The sequence below is a fragment of the Myotis daubentonii genome, chromosome X (assembly GCF_963259705.1).
Source record: "Myotis daubentonii chromosome X, mMyoDau2.1, whole genome shotgun sequence".
In the NCBI taxonomy this organism is placed as follows: domain Eukaryota; kingdom Metazoa; phylum Chordata; class Mammalia; order Chiroptera; family Vespertilionidae; genus Myotis; species Myotis daubentonii.
In genome coordinates this window covers 110541891-110564642 of record NC_081861.1, presented here as the reverse complement: position 1 = coordinate 110564642, position 22752 = coordinate 110541891, and the positions used below count along the sequence as shown (strand labels likewise).

Genomic DNA, 22752 nt, shown 5'->3' with positions numbered 1-22752 from the left:
GAGAGAGAATCATTGACTGGTCTGCCTCCTGCATGCCCCACATTAGGGATTGAGCCTGCAACCCAGGCATGTGTCCTGACCAGGAATGGAACCATGACTTCCTGTTTCAGAGGTTGATGCTCAATCACTGAGCCTTGCCTCTGGGCTAGCTATTTCTATTTAAATATGTTCACAAAATAGTATTTGTCAACCACTAGGGCTGCACAGTTTCCATTCTCTTTAGTGAAATTATAATCTGACTAAGGTCACCAATAATAAAATATACTCCATGACTATATTTTTCATTTTAGCATAGAAAGATAAAGATTTGTATATAAGGAATCTTGATTGATTTATATGTGTCATTACTTTCCTCCTGAAAAGTAAGCCATAATTTGCAATGTAAATACATAGAAATAAGTGTCAGAGCATGTTTTCATTTGAAAACACCAATAAATACATGCCACTTCATTAGTATCCAAGGTGTTCTCAGTGATTAAATAGAATGATTTTTTATTATACCCATTTATGATCTTATTAGTTGCTATGCCCTTATAAGTAGGTCCATACTAAATGACAACCACAATCAATATCAGTGTGACAGGACTTGAAATTGCATGTAATTTTCAGATGTTGTCTGAATTGTAGCTGACTTCCCTGTGAATTGCCTGTAGGATATTATCTTGTTGCCAATATGTAAGATTTTTGCATGGAGAATGTAATAATCACTGATTTTGATTTAGTATCCTTTAAATCAATTACCAAAGAACAAATATAAACAAAAGAAACAAACAGCAAGTTCTCAGTTTTTAAAACTGATTGGTCTTGCCCAGCTGATATGGTTCAGTGGTTGAGCAATGACCTATGAACCAGGAGGTCATGGTTAGATTCCCAGTCAGGGCACATGCCTGGGCTTCGGGCTCAATCCCTGGCAGGGGTGCAGGAGGCAGCTGGTTGATGATTCTCTGTCATCATTGATGTTTCTATGTCTCTCCCCCCCTCCCTTCCTCTCTCTGAAATCAATAAGAACATATTTTTAAAAAACTGGATGGTCTTTTAATAAAGATTTATGAAATCTATTTACTAGGATATCATTTGCTAAAAATATTGTAGTTTTTTACAGAAAAAAATGTTATAGTATAGCAATAGTATAGAGAGTCCTCATAAATCCCACACCCAGTTTCATCTATTATTAGAATCTTATATTATCACAGCACATTTGTTATAATTAATTAACCAATATTGATACATTATTGCTAACTACAGTCCATTATATTTATTCATATTTCTTTAGTTTTTACCTAAGGTCCTTTTTCTGTTCCACAGCTCATTTATTCATTGTGTCTTCAAGAAACAAGAAATACAAGTTTATGAAATAGTCTTAAAGTACTAAGTGACTGAACACTTGCACAATGTGTAATATGCCAATATAATTAACATGTTCTTGAAGTCACATATTAAATAGTACCATTCATTTTGAGTTCTTTATTTCTAAATGCAGAAATAAAATGATACTTGCCTTTCAAATATTGGAAATGACAATTATAGATGCTTAATCACAACATTTAAAGGAATAAGACCCTAACATATTACCAGATTCCTAGATAAAAAAGTCACACATTTTAAAAATAATAAATATATTTTAATTAATATTCACTTAAATATATAGGCAATGTCACACCAATTATTTGTTCAAATGCTCTAAACTTAGTAAAGCAGTTGAATGACCTGTGTATTTTTGTATGGTATATTTGAGGAATGAGACACGAGGCCCATGCTACCTCACTTTCAGGACTGAGGCTCTGACTAACAAGGGTTTCAAACCAACCAATCGAAGTTTCATCTTTAGCGATTCCACTTCTGGGAACATATTTGAAAAAAACCTGAAACACTAATTGGAAAGAATACATGCACTCCTATGTTCATTGCAGAATTATTTACAGTAGCCAAGATCTGGAAACAGCCCATTAGATGAGTGGATAAAAAAGTTGTGGTACATTTACACAATGGAATACTATTCAGCTGTAAGAAAGAAGGAAATCTGCCCTGGCTGGGTGGTTCAGCTGGTTGGAGACTCATCCTGAACAGCAAAAGGCTATGGGGTTCAATACCTAGTAGGGGCATGTACGAGAGACAACTGATTAATCTTTCTCTCTCACATTTCTGTCTGTCTTTCCCTGTCTTTCTCTCTCTCTCCTTTCCTCTCTCTCTCTCTCTCTCAAAAAAAAAAAAAATAATGAAAACATATACTTGAATGAGGGATTTAAAAAAAAGGAAAAGAACTCTTACCTTTTGTGACAGCATGGATGGACCTGGAGAGTATTATGTTAAGTGAAATAATCCAGTCAGAGAAAGATAAGTAGCATGTGATTTCACTTATATGTGGAATTTAATGAACAAAATAGACTAGAAAACAAAATAAAAACAGACGCATAACTTCAGAGAACATACTGACAGCTGTCAGAGGGGAGGAGAGTTGGGGGGTTGGATGAAAAAGGTGAAGGGATTAAACAAAAAAATCAAAACTCATAGACACAGACAAAAATAAGATGGTGATTACCAGAGGAAAATGGGGTTTGGGGTAGGTAGAAGAGGGTAAAAGGGGGACGAATTACTTAGGATGGTGAACACAGTGCAATATAAAATGATCGACTATAGAATTGTACACCTGAAACCTATATAATTTTATTAACCAATGGCATCCCAATAAATTCAATAAAAAACATGTAATATAGAAAAAAACTAAAAAGGAATCATTGTATTAAGATTAAATTATTTGTTCAAATGCTCTAAACTTAGTAAAGCAGTTGAATAGCCTATGTATTTTTGTATGGTATATTTTAAAGTATAGGCAAAGGAATTTAACCTTAAACTTCTATAAACAACAATATAATTGTAGATTCTTCTTTATTCTTTCCTTTAAACTAATAGTTTCTACTGAATAATGCAGTGTAAAATTAAATAAAGCTGGTCTAGCAATAAATGTGAGAAAAGCACATTATTTTTGCCCTGTATGAAGATAAGCAGCAACAACAGAAATCCTATAAAATAATACCCAGAGAAATATCATTTATATATATGAACACTATATTCACATTCAAAATATTTTCTTATAAATATGAGAAAATATATGTAAGGTATTTAGCAAGCACATAGTGTCTACGAAAAAACATTATTTTCACTGTTGTATTTTTTTAATAAATTTTTATTGTTGAAAGTATTACATATAGCTTTTTTCCCCCATTGCCCTCTCCCACCCCTTCAACGCTCCCCCCCTCCCAAGCCTTCACCACTCTATTGTCTGTGTCTATGGGATATGCACATAAACATATAAGTTCATTGGTTGATTTCTTCCCCATCCCCTGCTTTCCCTGCCTTCCTTCTGAGGTTTGGTAGTCTATTCCATGTTTCTATGTCTCTGGGCCTGTTTTTGTTCATCAGTTTATGTTGTTCATTAGATTCCACATATGAGTGAGATCATGTGATACTTATTCTCTGACTGGCTATTTTGTTTAGCATAATGCTCTCCAGGTCCATCCATGCTGTTGCAAATGGTCAGAGTTCTTTCTTTTTTTTACAGCTGCATAGTATTCCATTGTATAGATATACCACATTTTTTTAATTCATTCATCTGTTGATGGGCACTTAGGCTGTTTCCAAATCTTAGCTATTGTAAATTGCATTGCTATGAACATTGGGGTGCATATATTCTTTCTAATGGGTGTTTCTGTATTCTTATGATATATTCCTAGAAGTGGGATCACTACATGGAAAGCTACATGACATTGAAAAAAGAGATAGAGGAAGATATACGCAAGTGGAAGAATAGACCATGTTTATGGATTGGTAGAATCAACATCATTAAAATGGTCATACTACCCAAAGCAATCGATAGACTCAATGCACTCCCCATTAAAACACCAATGGCATACTTCAAACGCCTAGAATAAACTCTCCAAAAATTCATCTGGAATAAAAAAAGACCTCAAATAGCTGCAGCAATCTTCAGAAAGAAGAACAAAGTTGGAGGGATCACAGTACCAGATATCAAGCTATACTACAAAGCCACTGTTTTCAAAACTGTCTGGTACTGGCACAAGAACAGACATATAGACCAATGGAACAGAACAGAGAACCCAGAAATCGACCCAACTCATTATGCTTAATTAATATTTGACAAAGGAGGCAAGAGCATATAATGGAGTCAACACAGTCTCTTCAATAAATGGCGTTGGGAAAATTGGACAGATACGTGCAAAAAAATGAAATTGGACCACCAACTTACACCATACACAAAAATAAACTCAAAATGTATAAAAGACTGAAATGTAAGATGTGAAACCATAAAAATCTTAGAAGAAACCATTGGCATCAAAATCTCAGACATCTCTCATAGCAATATATTTATAGATACATCTCCTAGGATAGTGGAAATTAAGGAGAAAATAAACAAAGGGGACTACATCAAAATAAAGAGCTTCTACACAGCAAAAGAAACCATCAACAAAATAACAAGAGAGCCCACTCCATGGGAGAACATATTTGCCTATGACACATCCAATAAGGGATTAACCTCCAAAATTTATAAGGAACTCATACAACTTAACAAAAAGAAGATAAACAATCTAATTTAAAATGGGCAAAGGACCTAAACAGACACTTCTCCAAAATGGACATACAAAAGACCAAAAGGCATATGAAAAAATGCTCAAAGTCACTAATCACCCAGGAGATGCAAATCAAAAGAACAGTGAGGTACCACCTCACACCTGTTAGAATGGCTATCATTAACAAATCCATAAACCAGTCCTGGCGAGGGTGTGGAGAAAAGGTAACCCTGATGGGAATGCAAACTAGTGCAGCCACTGTGAAAAACAGTTTGGAGATTACTCAAAAAATTAAAAAATGGAGCTACCATTTGACCCAGTGATCTCACTTCTAGGAATATATTCACTGTTGTATTACTATTGTTTTATTATTGTTACCTTTCTAAAATCATCTCCTACCTCTCTTCCCATTGAGGACTGTACTCCAGCTGCACTGGCTTTGCATTTGAAAATATCAAACACCCTTCTATCTCAGGACTCTTGAAATTGCTCTTGTGTCCTTCTGGAAAACTCTTCCTGTAAATATCCACTGAGCTTACTTCCTATTCTGTGAGAAATGATGCTTACAATAAGTTTCACTGTTTAAAATCTAGGATTTCCCTTATGCATAAATATTTCTCAATCATATTCCATATCATAGATTTGTGTGGAGGATAAAGAAGCACAATACATTTGGCCCTGTCTAAACAGTGTTGTTAAGAAAGCAAATACACCATCATGTGTCTGTTTTCAGAAAAGGCACAGGCTTCTGTACCTGAGGCATATGGTCTCTTTGATGAGCAGCCAGATCCTGAAAGGACAAAATGGTACTGTGGTTACTGAATGGCCATGGGACCTGCATGTGATTTTAAAATCACTATAATGGCATATATTTTAGTTCACCAGTTAAGGATGTTTTAGACATTAATAAATGGACTGTGGGAGGGTGGGGGGAATGCAGCATTGATTTGCAAAGAAAAAATGGATGGTGGTCGTGGGCTCCTTTTTGGCACAGCAGTATTAACTTCTCACTTGCTTCGAATTCTTGAGTCAGACATCCTTATGTCTTTCCCCTTCGTTTAGATCTGTGCTCAAATGTTATCTCATCAGAAAGACCGTCCCTTCTTAACTCTCTTCCTTCTGTTTTTTTTTTTTTTCCTTCCTACTACTACTTAACTATAATATTTTGGATTTTTTTTTAAATTTCTTTTTCTTAGTCCTCGAGCAAGGAAATGTCCATTGATTTTTTTCACATAAAAGAAGGGAGAGAGAGAGAGATACATCAATGTGAGAGAAACATGGACCAGTTGTCTCCCATATGCACTGCGACAGGGGATCAAACCCACAACTAGGTATGTGCCCTGACTTGACCTGGGATAGAACCTGCAACCAAAGTCAACAACACTTTTTTTCTTTAATCTGAATTAGTTGAGAGAGAGAGAGGAACGAAGATAGAGAAAGAGAGAGAGAGAGAGAGAGAGAGAGAGAGAGAGAGAGAGAGAGATCTGAGAGTGAAACATAGATGGCTGCCTCGTGCACGCCCCCCACTGGGGATCAAGTCTGCAACCTGGCCATGTTTCCTGTCAGGGAATTGAAATGGCAACCTTTTAATGCACAGGAGGACACAAATCCAACTGAGTCACTTTTTTATATAAGAAACAAATTAAATAAAAAGACATCATTTGTAATAGCAATAAATCTATAAAATCACTAAAAATTAGCAAAAGAAAGAATATTAGCAAAAGAAAGAATTCTATAAAGAAATTATAAAAACTATTAAAAATTACAAAAGTATTTTTATTAATTGGATTTTATGAGAAGAGTTATTATAAAAGCATGTCTCTTTAAATTAATCTATAACTTCCATATATTTCTAATGAAATTCAGGTGGATTTTTGGAGAAAATTAGTAAACTTTTAAAAATATTACATAAATATTTACATATCTCTAAAACATTTTTAAAAGAGAGCAAAAGTTTATTCACAACAGAATAAAGTCCTGAATGCAAAAGTTAATACTAAAAGTTAGTAGCATATAATATATAAAGATACCTTTATGACCTACTAGCAAGAAATTATTTCTTAAACTAAATTCCCATATTAAAAGCTCTAGAATCTTATTTAGAAATGCACTATGGGGGGTTGGTCCCCCATTCTCCATGCACAAGACTTGACTTCTTTGTTTTTTTATGTGTCACTGTGGCTAGACTTTATTTATTTTTCTACTTTTTCTTTTTTTTAATTCTTTATTGTTTTAAGTATTATATATAGTATACACTGAGTGGCCAGATTATTACGACCACCTGATGTTTGTAGGCAAATTAGCTATAATTTCGCGCTGAAGTTGCTAGAGGGCCAGACCATTATAAATAGGGAAGCAGGTTGTTTACCACGACAGAAGTGATTTTTTTCCTGAAAATATGGGTAAACAATGCGATTTAACAGCCTTTGAACGTGGGATATACATACACACACACACATACACACACACACACGTATATGGAGAGAGAGAGAGAGAGAGACTTGACTTCTAAGGTCTTGGCCCAACCCAAGGGTCTGTCACTAAGTCAGGCCCTGCCAGGCAGGATTCCTGTTTTTTCCCACCCTTTGGAGGACAGAAATGGGCATATCCAGGTTATGGGCAAGCAGCACAAACTGTTCTACTGTTTTGCATATTGTTCCCTCTGTACCACAAACTGTATAAAATTCATGGGGTTTTTTTGCGAGAAAACAATATTAAAATTAAAAGTGAAAATTGTTGAATTTTATGTTATAAAATTAAGGCTTTCTCTTTTATAAAAATGAATGGTTGTAAAATTTAGGGAAGGTTTTGGAATACTAAAATAAAAAATATATATACACACACAAAGAGTAATATGGAATGGTCTTTAAAGAGTGTTGAGTAAAACACATTAATACATAAAGTATGCATATAGTAAAAAAATAAAATAAAGGACACTGAGTAAGGTAGTTAGGGGGAAGCAAACATGTAGTTAGTAGATGAGAAAGACACAAAGAAAATGACAATTGAGTTCAGGTCTCTGATGCCAGGGATACTGATATATGCATACTCACAGTGTGGGGTCATGATAGAGAGATGTTCTTAAATGAAGTACATATACTTATAACTCAATTACATAAGAATGTATTTGGGTTTTTAAATCTCCAAACTTGTATATTAATATAACTGTAATAACTTGGCTTTAATATCTATTTTAGGAATAACTGCAGATTATCCAGTTATATTACATGTTATAAATTTAGTCCATTCTCTATTTCATGCAATATTTGTAGAAAGCAGGATGGCTTAAAGACCATCACTTTGCCCTGAGTGTCAGAGTCCATATTGTACCAGTGTGGTAATTCACACTGACTGCCATTTTTGTTTGTTTGTTTGTTTGTTTGTTTTTAACTACTACAAGAGTTCTATTTTGGGGATGGAAGGCTGTTGCCAACTAATCAGAATCCTTTCCTCCTGCGCCCGTATCTTGTTGAAGACAGGCATTAGAAAAGCTGGACATAAGAGAACTCCTTTTCAAATCTTCCTTAACCAAGACATAATTTAGAATGGCCAATGATAAATTAATAAGCGATTATATTTCAGTTAATAAGATACTCAATTCACCCTTCTCTTCTGCTTAAAATATCCCTGGCACATCAGTAAAAGCACTTCCTGTTTATTTTAAGAAAATATTAACTTTCCACTTTAACCATAGGATAATTAACAGACATTTATTTAGAACATGGAAACTATCAGAAATAAAATAAAAAGAAATATTTTTAAAAATATTATTTGGTAACACTTTATATTTGATATTTTATCCAGCATTTAATTTTAGCAACTCATTTATTATAAATATATTTTCATGCTGGAAAATGAAATCAGGGATCCTCAAAAAATTTTGTTAGACCAGAGTGGATAATTTAAATTTCTCTACGAGAGAGTCAAATGTATTAAATATTAACCTCCAAATTCTGCAGTTTTTAAAATGGATATTCATGGTGAGGAGAGATAATTTGAAGATCTGCTGAATCTAAAAATGTGGATTATATCTTACTTTGAAAGTCCAATTAGTTGTACTCAACCCAACAATTATATAGCATTTTGGGGGGTAATCACAAAAATATTTAGGACAATTCGTTAATACACACTTTGTCATATCACACTTTGTCTTTTGCATGTTTACATTTCAACAAGAAGACCGAGTTCCTATAAAGGCATCATTTCACTCACTTGATTTGTCCTTTGCCATATATTGTATTTTGCTTTTTTATTGGTATTATGTTTTGAATTTATAAAAGAAAGAAATTGTCAGGCAGATATATTGGAAAAAATTATATCTAGAAGCAAATAAGCCATTTCTTATATACTTATGTAGAGACACATTTATCAAATATCCAGATTTCCAAATAAATATAGTTTCATGCCAAACTGTTATACATATTAAAACATACCCCAAAAACTTATTTTTCCAAAGCTCTTTTACAATTTCATTATGTTGCCAAGATGAAGAGGGAACAATTTTCTCCCACTCAAACAATAAAGATAAAGTTAAATATTTTGTAAATTATCCTGAAATTATACTTTTTAAATCATTTCCTGTTCCATTCAATGTCCTGAAATAATTAACATAATTGCATTTCCTACTTTAACATCTCTCTGCTCTGAGCAACATTTTATTACTTGCTTTATGTAAAATGTTTTTTATGGTTACAAACTAGCTATGAAACTAATACAACTTGAGGTAAATCTCAAATGCCAAAGGAAGCTGTCCCGTGTTCTCACATAGATAACATTTATAACTCGTCAATATAGCAACTATGCACTACAGAGCCGATAAGAATGTGCTGAGCAGTATGAGGTTTTATTTTGTCAGAGTTGGCTTAACTCACAAAGTAAAAAGAGTTCTATGTGATTCACTACACTTTTGTAAATAATCACTATTTGAACATCCAAGCTACAAAGGATATTTTCAAAAAATTAGTACTTATAGTAAACATCTCTTAGAACTGAAACAGAATTCTTAATGGAATCAGAATGACATAGCAGAAGTAAAATCACAACCCTAAAATATATTCCCTATCAATTGTGAAAAGGTGTTATTACTGTTTTCTTCATAGACTTAGAAGGGGGGATGTTTCTTGGAGATCCTGATTGACTATATATAAATCAGAGATTATTATAACCCTTTTATTGAAACACTAAGTGAGAATTTTAGAGGATAAGATAACCTAGGCTAGGACTTTCAATTACGCTAACGAAAACTCCTACCTGGCAGTAGACTCGCCTGTACTTTCATCAGCCATCATCTCCAAATCTTGTGAGTGTTTCTCACAAGCTCTTTTGAACAAATTCTCCTCTGGAACTGCTTTAGGAGTATCTTCATTTGCTCGAAGATGTTCTATCAGGTTCTGTGGGTGCCAATTCTGAAGCACTCTTTGATAGGCAGGGGCCAGTCCTGGCACTGGTGGCAATATGTTGTGGTGGACAGGACTATTGCTTTTCTTCAGTCCGTTTCTGTCCCGAGAGTGGTTCTTCAACCTGCCCTGAACCTGGGTCCCTCTATGCTCATATCCTTCCTGCTGAAGGCAGTTTCCAGGGTTGGAAGAACCTTGAGAAGGATGACTAAACCACCTCCAGCGTAGCAGTAGGATCTGTTTCACATCAAACTCTTTCTTGCCAGACATTGACATTGTTGCAGGAGGAAAGACAAAAGCCTTCTCTCACAGAAAGGAAACGGAGCCTTTGTTATCTCTGGTTTCTCTGCCTCTTCTGTTGAACTAACAAAAGCACAAGTGCCTAGAGCAGCCTTTTCTTGTTTCCCCCCTCCCCCGCTGCCTGCTGCCTGTGCTACACAGAGAATACTTCTAGCTTTCTAGCTGCAAAGCTGCAGCTAACAGTGTAGGTGGGAACCCATACTGACAGGATGATGAGGTCAGACCTTAAACAAGTAAATCAGCTTAGCACAGGAAAGCAGCTACCACAACACACTCCAGCTGCTAATATGCATGCTCACTCACAGCTCTTCCCTCCTGGACTTGCAAATATTGAACCCAGCTTCTTCCTTCCCGAGTTACAGTAGCCGAGGCTTAAAACCAAGCATGTGAGCAAAAGCAAAGTGTTTAAACTCACTTCCTTCTAGAGTCTCTTCACTCATCCCACCCCCTGCCAGATTCTTTTCCCAGTAGCTCACTTCTAAAACTGTGCCACTTTGTCCTGGGAGAATTTGTAACAGCGAATTCATTATGATCTATTTTGGGGATCTTACAGAAATTTTGAAGGTGGTTTATTAAGGGAAAGTATCTTGCCATCAGTCCCCTCATTCAGGTTTGCCATTATTTTTACAATGCATCTGAAAATGTGAATGTCTTTACATAAATATTTGCTTGAAAACCTGAAGAGTTTTAAAAATATAAGAAAGTGTTTTCTAATCTTGTTAGCTTAGAAGAGATGTATTTTCTCAGTGACCAAAACTTGAAAATAAATAGTCCATTCTGATTCCATGCCTGTAAAAAACATCTCCTTATCATGGTCTTCATTTTCATAGGCAGTGTTAAAGGTCTATTTTTTTAAGTTCTTATGAGAGGATGCAAAACAACATGTTTTGAATTAACTCCAAATTGACACATAACTCAGTAATAGCTGTGCACAAAGTACTTTGAGATCTGAATCAGAATTACTAGTAGCACAGAGGTAGATGTTTTACAACATGAAATGCATCAATCCCATCTTGAAATTTAGTTTGAATTTTATCCAGATTTCCTGTCTTGCATGCAGGTGATAATGGGGCAATTATATCAGTGTATCCTTAGAAAGAATATTGAAGCTATATGGTTTTTGTTTTAATTCTGGCTTTAGGGTTAATGAGATGTATAATCTTGGACAAGTCACTTACTTCATTGCATCACAGTTCCTTCATACATAATATGGAGAGCCTGAATAGATTTCCAAAGTTTTAACTTGCAATGCATTTTTAAAACTTGGAAATAGAGAATGAAATGAGTATCTTTTTCTATATTGGTAGGTGTTTTACCTGCAGGTTTCTATAAATGCAATTATACCTTTCTCTTATATCCCCACTTGTTTTGTAGGTGTAATGGAAAATTAATATGTCAACCAACATGACTGGGCTACGGGTGCTCAGATATTTGATCAAATATTATTTTGGTTGTTTTTGTGTGAGTGTTTTTGGATGCATTTAACATTTCAATAAATAGACTGAGTAAAATAGATAGTCCTCCCTAGTGTGGGTAGGCCTTAGCCAAGCAATTGAAGGCTTGAATAAACAGAAGGCTGACCCCTCTCCAAATAAGAGGGAATTCTTCCTGCCTGATTACCTTCAATCTGAGATATCATCTATTTTTTTCCTGACTTCAGACTCAAATTGAAATATTGTTTCTTCCTTGGTTTCAAGCCTCCTGGCTTTTGGAGTTGAATTATACCATCAGCTCTTCTAGGTCTTCAACTTGCTGATAGCAGATCATGAGACTTGCCCGCCTCCATAATTATGTGATCCAATTCACTATAATAAAACAATCTCTTTCTTTCCTCTTGCTCTCTACACTACACACACATCCTATTGTTTCTATTTCCCTGGAGGACCCTCACTGATACAGTAGGTTTTTTCTAGTACTAAAAATTAATAAATGTTGATAAATATATAGTTGATTTTTATACCACTTGCAAACAATTTATTGCCATCTCCAACTTTCCAACCTATTTACCAACAGGTTTCTTAAGCCTCAGTGTTAGCATCTATTATCATCACTTCTTGGTAAGTGTGTTTTCCCTTCATAGTATAGAGCATGTAAATAATTGGAAAGGATCTCAAATAGTTCTCAAATTGATGAGCCCCAGGCATATCAATGAGTCCTGATAACAAAACATCAATTGCCTTTCTATTATCTGGGGAGGGAACATTCCAAGTAAACTCCTTGAAGTTAATATCTGTGTTTTAGATCTTTGTGTTCCCACTGTGCCCAAAACACAGTGTTGGCCATTGATTAAGCAAACTGTAGAGAGCAGTCAGAATAAATACAATGTTATAATAGATTGAAAATAATGTGTCCTAGGCACAAGAATAATTACTAAATTGGCCATCTAAGTAGCTCAAAATAATATATTCTGGGCCACCAAGAGTCTGAATTATTTTTCTATTACATTTCCCTGAGATTATTATGATTAAGATAAAATTGCATATTTCCCTGTGTACCTTTTACAGTAAGATGAATGGTAACTGACACTTGTCATTATCTAAACATCGATAGAACAATATATGATTCTATCGAGAATGTGCTTTTTAAAAATATGCAGATTATGGCCAAGCTCCCGTGGCTCAGTGGTTGAGCATTGACCTATGAACCAAGAGATCAAGGTTTGATTCTCAGTCAGGGCACATGCCCGGGTTGTGGGCTCAATCCCCAGTAGGGGGCATGCAAGAGGCAACCAATCAATGATTCTGTCATCATTGATGTTTCTATCTCTCTCTCCCTCTCCCTTCCTCTTTGAAATCAATAAAAATAATTTAAAAATAAAAATACAAAACATAAAAATATGCATGTTATGGACATTTTCCTGGATCTTGGACCCAGAATTATGGAGTGACTAAGAAAGTATATAGATCTAGAAAATTATTGAAGAGAATAATATTGTATGAAGCATAAGGGTTTCTCTTAAATTTTTGTCTATGAAAGAAAGATTCAAACATATTCAAACAGAAATAAAGACGGTGTCTGTGAGGGTAGAACAATATCTTATTTATCTTTTCTTTTCCTTTGCCTTATTATCTACTTGAAATCAAGTAACTAATATATGTAGAATTAATGAATAACAAATTCTAAAAGAATTTATTGTCACATAAGTGTATTGTCTCAATATGTGCTAGAATTTTTTTTACATTTTTTATTAAAGTACAGTGGACATAAAATTATATTAGTTTCAGGTGTACAACATAATGATTTGACATTTGTATAACTTATTATATTATAACCACAATAAGTCTAGTAACCAACATATGTCACCATACAAAGTTATTATGATATTATTGACTATTTTTCATATGCTGTACATTACATCCTTGTAATTTATTTTATAACTGAAAGTGTGTACCTCTCATTTCCCTTTACCTTTTTCACGCATCCTCCCACTACCCTATTATTCAGTAACCATTAGTTTGTTCTCTGTATTTATGAGTCTGTTTCTATTTTTAAATGAAACTGAAAAATGGTTATGGGCTAAAATGCCCTTCTAGATAATTAATGATTATACAATTGGGAAACAAACCTGTAAGCCAGTTGAAAAATCCTGGCAACTTAGCAGCCGTGTGCTCTCTTGATGTATTCTGAGTCAAATGCTGACCAGAAAATTAAATTAGTCACTACAAGGACACCTCAAAATTTAACATTTTTCAAATGTACCTAGGAATACTTTTTCCCCCCTATAATTATCTGATTAAATGACTTAAAGAAAAATAATGCAGTCATAGACATCTGTGCATTAAAAGCTGCACAGCAATAACTTATCCTAGTCCGGAGATGGAACTAGTCACTTGGCACAAGCCACATTGGGCAGCACTAAAATTATTTTTTTTTTTAAAAAAAAGCAGTACAGGCATACCTCAGAGATATTGTGGATTTTGTTCTTCTCAATAACTTGCTGCAGCTTCTGTATCAGCACCTGTTGCCTCACGTTGCACTTCTATTACGTTCTGAAGATGACTTCTTTCCTAAAACCTCAAAAACCAACCTCTGCTGGCTTTAAGCTTTTCTTTTGCAGCTTCCTTCCCTTTCTGAGCCTTTAAAGAATTGAAGAGATTTCGGGATGTGGCTCTGGATTGGACATTGGTTTATGGTAATATTGTGGAGAGTTTGATATTTCATCCAGGTTGCTAAAACTTTTTCCACATGAACAATATGTTTCATTTTCTTATCATTTGTGTGTTCACTGAAGTAGCACTTTTCATGTCCTTTAAGAACTTTCTTTTGCAGTCACAACGTGGCTAACTGACACAAGAAGCCTAGCTTTTGGCCTATCTCAGCTTTTGACATGCCTTCCTCACTAAATCAATTACAGCTTTTGATTTAAATTCAGAGACATGCAACTCTTCCTTTCAACTGAATATTTAGAGGCCATTGTAGGGTTATCAATTGGTCTCCTTTTAAAATTGTTTTATCTCAGGGAATAGTGAAGCCCAAGGAGAGTGAGAGAGATGGGGAGATGGGCCCTCAGTGGAGCAGTCAGAACACACATAACATATATTGATTAAATCCGCTGTCATATGAGCATAGTTGCTGGCAGCCAGAAACAATTACATAGTAACATCAAAGTTCACTGATCACAGATCACCATGACAAGTATAATAATCACAGATCACCATACTATGTATCCTATATAATAAAGAGGTAATATGCAAATTAACCCTCATGCCCTCACAAGATGGCTGCCTATGACCAGGCTGGTGGGGAGGTTAGTGAGGGACAACCAAACAACTGAACAAGCAGGCTGTGTGGGGTGACCAGGTCAGCGGTGGGGGGGAAGTTGGGGGTGACCAGGCCAGCAGGGGGGTAGTAAGAAGAAACCAGGCCAGCCGGGGGGGGGGTGCAGTAAGGGGTGAACAGCCCAGCAGGGGGGGCAGTTGGGGGAGACCAGACCAGCAGGGGGGGGCAGTTGGGGTGATTAGGATGGCAGGGGGGCTAGTGAGGGGCAACTAGGCCGGTGGGGGGGCAGTTAGGGGCAACCAGGCCAGCAGAGGGGGGCTGATGGGGGCAAACAGACTGGCAGGGGGGGAAGTAAGGGGTGACCAGGCCAGCAGGGGGGTGCAGTTGGGGGCAACCAGGTTGGCAGGAGAGGCAGTAAGGGGTGACCAAGCTGGCGTTGGGGGGGGGGGCAGTTAAGAGTGACCAGACTGGCAGGGAGTGGGCAGTTGGGGGTGACCTGGCTGGGAGTGGGAGGCAGTAAGGGGCAACCAGGCAGGCAGGGGGGGGCAGTTAGGGGTGACCAGGCAGGCAGGCAGGTGAGTGATTAGGAGCCAGCGGTCCAGGATTGTGAGAGGGATGTCCCACTGCCTAAACCGGCAGTGGGACATCCCCCAAGGGGTCCCGGACTGGAGAGGGTGCAGGCTGGGCTGAAGGGACCCCCCTCCCATGCATGAATTTCATACACTGGGCCTCTAGTAATAATAATAAAAAAGTTTGAAAATTGTGAGAATTACCAAAATGTGACATAGATTCACAAAGTGAGCAAAAGTTCTTGGAAAACTGCCACAGGTAGACTTGCTCAATGCAGAGTTTCCACAAACTTTCAATTTGTGAAATTCACAATATCTATGAAGCACAATAAAGCAAAGCAAAATAAAACGAGGTATGGCTGCATCTTACTTAGAGATTTTTGGCTACTAAACAGATGACTTTAAACCAACCCTTATCCTAAGTAACTGCACCCCAAATCACTACCTAATGAAAGAGGTTAAAAAAACATTAACATTGATTCATAGCCCCAGTAAGTTTTCTTTATTTTTCTTTTTTTGCTCAATCCTTCCACCCACCCAACACCACTGCCCACTCCCATCTCCCCACTCCCTGCCAGAGCTATCTACCTGCTCTCTATGAGTCAGTCTCTATTTTCCTTGGTAAGTTTTCTGACTCCTGCCAAAGGATATCAAATAATTGAATGAAAGTGTTATAACCAAACTTCCTCCATTTGCATCCATTTATTTAAGTGAATAGATTTTTTTCATTGCTCACCTCTGCAAAAACAAGTGGACAAAAATAAATGATGCTGACTCCGATCTCATTCTAGCGAAAATTAATATTCATTGTAAATACATGAACTTAGTACAAAAACAGCCCCATATGACTCTACTAGTAACTAATTCTCAATAACATGTTAATATTTGTTTAATATATTTTACAAATAAAAAATGTGAATGTCATTTTATTTAATTACTATACTAATAATTATAATGATCCCTCATTGAAAAATTTACAGTCAAAGAATATTTAAAACACAAAATTCAATTTATATATGTATTTTTTACAGAAATTATGACCAAGCAATCAATACGATATTTTAAGCAAAAATATATTACATTAAGAAACTGAAATAAAAATGTAGTTTATTTTTTTTTTTCAAGAAATGGAAAAAAGTTAATTCTATTAAGTAGAAATACTTATTACATTGAATAAGTATTTTTTAATTGAATTCATTGGGGTGACATTAGTTAATAAAAGTATATATGTTTCCAGGTGAACAATTCTATAATACATCATCTGTATATTATATTGTGTGTTCACCACCCCAAGTCAAGTCTTCTTTCATCATCATTCACCCACCCTTAACCTTCTACCTCCCACCAAACCCTTTCTCTCTTGTAATCATGCTATTGTCTGTGTCTATGAGTTGTTGTTTTAAATGTATTTTTATTGATTTTAGAGAGGAAGGGAGAGGGAGAGAGACATAGAAACATCAATAATGAGAGAGAATCATTGATTGGCTGCCTCCTGCACACCCTACACTGGGGATTGAGTCCACAACTTGGGCATACGCCCTGACTGGGAATTGAATCATGACCTTCTGGTTCATAGGTTAACGCTCAACCACTGAGCCACACCGGTTGGGCAAGAATTTCATAGAATCATTGAAATAGTTTAATTTAATCACATCAGTTTGTAGATGAAGCAATTGGAACTCAGAGAATAAGTTTATAATAAAATCCTGAAGTAATTTTCATACTGACTTATAAAACATCTCATTATATGTTGTACTTACTCAATTTGAACTATCTATTAAATTACTTCTTGATAGATTTGGCTACTTTTTCAGCCTATTAACACAATTTGGCATGTTAAATATATCAAACAATGTGTTTGACAACCTTCTCAACTCCACTGCATATGTGGATGACCCTTTTCCCCAATGAAGTCTTTCACAAGAACTATAAATCAGAATAGGGCAAAAGATACTCCTTAGCCACACCATAAAAGATATTCTTCTAGTGAGGCCTTGTGACATTAATTCTTTGTCTAGTTACTCAACTAGTTATAGTTACTTATCAGCTTTATTGATTTAACAGTGTGCATGTTATACCACTAAGCAGGCTAATCTCTTTATTGTATTAAATAAGACAGTACCTTCCGCACGGTGTGATTGAACATTCCATTTGCTTAGCTTGGAATAACTTCATCATCTATAGAAAGTTTCTTATCCTTAAATAGCCCCAAACTTCAATCCCCAGTTCTTTTTTTAAGGGAAATCTCTTCTTTTCCATCTCTAGGCTGCACTGTAGTACTCAATGCATATTTGTATTCTGTCTTTTGTCTTTCTCTAAACATTTCATGTAAGTATTGTATCACTAACTTTTATCATAGCACTGAGTTCACTAGCCTTGCATTACAATTATTATCTCACAACTAAAATCTATTTTTATTTGGAAATTAATTTGTAGTGGGTCAGAGCTAGACATTAAATGTTAATGTCACTTAACATTCAAATGTTAAATGACATCATTTCATCGTTTTTACATTAAGAATGTGGACTCTGATCTCTGGTCAGGGCACATACAAGAAACAACCAATGAATGTACAACCAAGTGGAACAGAAAATCGATTTTCTCTCTCTCTCAAAAAAAAATAAATAAATAAAAAGGTTTTTAAAAAGAACATGGGTTCTAACTGGATTTAAATCCTGGCTCTTGCACTTGTATGAACTTAGAAATGATTATTCTTTCTATGCTTTAGTTTCTCAAAAAAAGAAAGAAAGATGTCACCAACCTCATAGAGTTATTTTTCATTGGAATATTTAGTACATTTACTCTAAAGTAATTATTTAAATTATTGAATTTAGATCATTTTATCTTTATTTTTCCCCTTTTTTATTTTTTCCCTTTATTAAGATATTACAAATGTGTCCTTATCCCCCCAATGTCCCCTCATCTCCCCAATCCTGCCCTCACCTTCACCCCCTGTTGTCCACATCCATCGCTTATGCTTATATGCATGCATACAAGTCCTTTGGTTGATCTCTCCCCCTCACCCCCACCCTCCCCTGCCTTCCCTCTGAGTTTTGAGCATCTGATCGATGCTTCGCTGTCTCTTTGTTCTTCTCTTGCTCCTCTCTTATTTGGGGTTAATCTAACATATATTTTTTTAGAAATTAATTTTACTACATTTATTAAAGTTTTAGTTATACTTTTAGCATAATTTTAGTAGTTTCTCTAGGTAGTGTAATATATATCCTTACTTTTTTACCACTTAGTTTGTGTTAATCTTGCCACTTTAATTAAAATACAAAGACCCTGAACTATATATGTTAATTTACCAATCCCATCCATTTTATAGTTGTCATATATCTTGTCACTACATACATTATAAATACAATAGAATGTTACATAGAATTGTTTTTTTCAGTCATATGTAACATAGAGCTATTAAATTTAATTGAGATATTTACCATTCTTGCTGTTCTTCATTCTTCCTGAAGATTTTAGCTCCTGTCTGATATCATATTCCTTTAGCCAGGAGATGTTCTCTAGTTTTTGTTTGTTTGTTTGTTTGTTGGTAGTACAGTTCTACTGGAGAATAAACAATACTCTATATTTTTCTGGTCTTCATTCTGGTAGGATATTTTCTCTAAATATAAACTTCTATGTTCTCTTTTTCCAGCATTTTAAATATCTCATTTTTGGGGGGGCCTCTACTTTTTTTTCCTGATGAGAATTCAGTGGTCATGATTTTCTGTCTACTTTCAGAAATTTAATTATGATATGCTTAAAATGTGGTTATCTTTGTATTTATCTTTGTTTTTGAGGTTTGCTGATCTTGAATCTGTAACAATGTCTTTCATCAATTTTAGGAAATTTTTGACATTGTTTCTTCAATGTTTCTGTTGGTCCACTTAATCTCTTCTATTCTTCTAAGATTTTAATTACACACATACTAAACATTTTCATATTGTCACACAGATCAATGTAGCTCTTTTCAATTCCTTTTGCTTTAAGTTTTTTAGATTGGACATTTCTATCTTCACCAGTGGTCAGCAAACTCATTAGTCAACAGAGCCAAATATCAACAGTACAACGATTGAAATTTCTTTTGAGAGCCAAATTTTTTAGACTTAAACTATATAGGTAGATACATTGTTATTAACTTAATTAGGGTACTCCTAAGGCTTAAGAAGAGCCACACTCAAAGGGCCAAAGAGCTGCATGTGGCTCGCGAGCCGCAGTTTGCCGACCACGGCTCTAACCGTTTGTTCTGTTATCCTTTTCTGTTTTTAAATCCATCTAGTGAATTGTGAATTTCAGATATTGTACTGTTTTCAGATCCAAACTTTTCATTTAGTTCTACTTTATGGCTTCTATTTCTCTCAATCTCCCCTCGTCCCCCATAGTTATAATATCTATTTAAAATTATTATCTGCTAATTGTTTATATGTCTACTTCATGTTGGGGTGGATCATTATTGGCTACCTTTTTACTTCAATATGGATCACATTTGCTTGTTTACTCATGACTAGTAAATTGGAATTTATCTTGAACCTTGTGATTATACATCCATATCGATTCTGGATTATTATAGTCCTTCAGAGAGTACCATTTCCCCCTTTTGTTTAATAGTCATTATTGGCTGAAATCAAACTTTAAACTCTATCTCACTTGCAGTTGTAAACAACTTAAATCTTCGTTCAATAATTTTAACCTTAGCTAGTTTGCTGTAATCAGCAACATACATGAATAATTCAGCAAAAACATTGGTAGAGTTTATACTTAAAATGTGTGGGACCATCTTTGACTCTCTCTTGATGGGATTTTCTCCCTTCTTATCCTTCTGAAGTAACCCTGAACATACCCTGGTTCTTCAATAAGACTATAGGTTTATATCTGAGTTGTCGCTATCCCACATATGTGTCTTGGCCTCAGCATCAATGACATAAAAAGAGAAAAAAAACCTAGTGCTATACTTTTTCCAAAATATAGACTTATCTTCAGTTTCTGCTTTTGTTGGTAACACTATAGTAAGTTTAAAGTTTTTTAAAATATGTTTTATTTTTTGGAGTTTAAACCCTTATCTAAAATAGCATTGGAAAATATGTTCTCCCATGCAATGGGTTTTCTTGTTGTGTTGTTGATGGTTTTTTTTTTTTGCTGTACAGAAGCTTTGGATTTTGATGTAGCCCCATTTATTTGTTTTCTCCATAGTTTTATTATGTTGAGGTATGACCCCTCTATTCCCATTTTGCTGACGGTTTTTTATCAAGAAACGATGTTGGATTTTGTCAAATTTTTTTACATCAATTGATATGACTGTGATTTTTCTCTCAATTTGTTTATGTGATGTATCACGTTTATTGATTTGCGGATATTGTACCATCCTTGAATCCCTGGGATAAATCCTACTTGGTCATGGTGTATGATCTTTCTAATGTGATGCTGGATCCAATTTGCTAGAATTTTGTTGAGTATTTTGGCATCTATGTTCATGAGGGATATTAGCTTATAATTCTCTTTCATTATGTTGTCTTTATCTGGTTTTGGTATTAGGGTAATGCTGATTTCATAGAATGAGCTTGGAAGTGTTCCTTCCTCTTGAATATTATGGAATAGTGTGAGGAGGATAGGTTTTAGTTCTTCCTTGAATGTTTGGTAAAACTCCCCTGTGAAGCCGTCCAGTCCTGGGCTTTTGTTTGCTGGAAGCTTTTTGATGGCTGCTTCAATTTCTTCCATAGTTATTGGACTATTGAGATTTTTAGATTCTTCCTGATTGAGTTTTGGAATGTTTTATTTTTCTAGAAATATGTCCATTTCCTCTAGGTTGTCTAGTTTGTTAGAATAGAGTTGTTCAAAATATTTTTTTAACAATCTTTGTATTTCTGTGGGGTCTGTAGTTATTTTGCCTCTTTCATTTCTGATTTTGTTTATTTGGACCCTCTCTCTTTGCTTCTTGGTGAGCCTGGCTAGAGGTTCATCAATCTTGTTTATCCTTTGAAAGAACCAGCTCTTCATTTCATTGATCTTTTGTATTTTTTTTGGGGGGGGTTGCCTCTATGTAATTTATTTCTGCTCTGATCTTTATTATCTCCTTCCTTCTGCTCACTCTGGGCTTTTCTTGTTGCTCTCTTTCTAATTTTTTAAGTTTCAGAGTTAGATAATTTACTACCATTTTTTTCTTTTTCTTTCTTTCTTTTTTTTTTTTTTTTTGAAGTATGCCTGTAGAGCTATAAAATTCCCTCTCAGGACTGCTTTCATTGGGTCCCATAGATTTTGGATTGTTGTGGTTTTTCATTCATTTCCAGGGTGTTTTTCATTTCTTCTTTGATCTCTTTGGTAATCCAGTCATTGTTTAATAGCATGGTATCAGCTTCCAAGTGTTTGAATTTTTTTGATTGTTTTTATTTTAGTTTATTTCTAATATTATGCCATTATGGTCTGAGATGATGCTTTATATGATTTCAATCTTTTTGAATTTGGAGAGACTTTGCCTGTGACCCAATATGTGGTTTATCTTTGAAAATATCCCATGTGCACTTGAGAAGAACGTATACTCCGTGGCTTTGGGGAGAAATGTTCTGAAGATAACAATGAAGGCCATCTTATCTAGTGAGTCATTTAGTATTGCTGTTTGCTTTTTATTTGCTAATTTATTATCTAGAGGATTTATCCAGTGATGGAAGTGGAGTATTAAAGTTCCTTACTAGGATTGCATTGTTGTCGATCTCTCTCTTGATATCTTCCAGGAGTGTTTTTATGTATTTGTTTGCTCCTGCATTAGGTGCATATATGTTTATCAGGATTATATCTGCCGGGAGCCGGTCCATCCTTGCTGTTTCAAGGGACCTGGCATATATGGCAAACGGTTCTTAATATGTTTGCTCACCTTCTTGGAGCTGTGTTTTAACCAAGGTCACCTCTCCGAGAAAGGTTGAATCCCCAGGTAGGGATTTTCCCCTGAAGTTAGGGAGGGAATAAAACCCCTTAACTAAGTGCCAGGCGGGTAATTAATCACTTTAACTACAAACAATCATGCTTAAGCTGCATAATCTTTACTCCCTGGAATGGAGATAAGAAACGCCCTAACCTTTGTAATAGAGATTGATAGGATTGAATCAACTGGTATAAATACAGATGTAACAAGACAGAAAAAGACAGAACTTAGAACAGAATCAAGAAGACAGAACCTACATGGAGCCTAGAGAC

General features: G+C 35.3%; 1 protein-coding gene across 1 annotated transcript in view; it reads right to left on the bottom strand.

Annotated features, from left to right (window-relative positions):
* KLHL4 (kelch like family member 4) overlaps nucleotides 1–10519 on the bottom strand; it is a 103710-nt gene extending 93191 nt beyond the window's left edge. Inside the window, exon 1 of the mRNA XM_059679095.1 lies at nucleotides 9837–10519. Coding sequence (XP_059535078.1) covers nucleotides 9837–10258 — 422 coding nt within the window. The 5' untranslated portion in view covers nucleotides 10259–10519. The remainder of the gene's footprint in view (nucleotides 1–9836) is intronic.
* Nucleotides 10520–22752: the final 12233 nt, after the last annotated feature.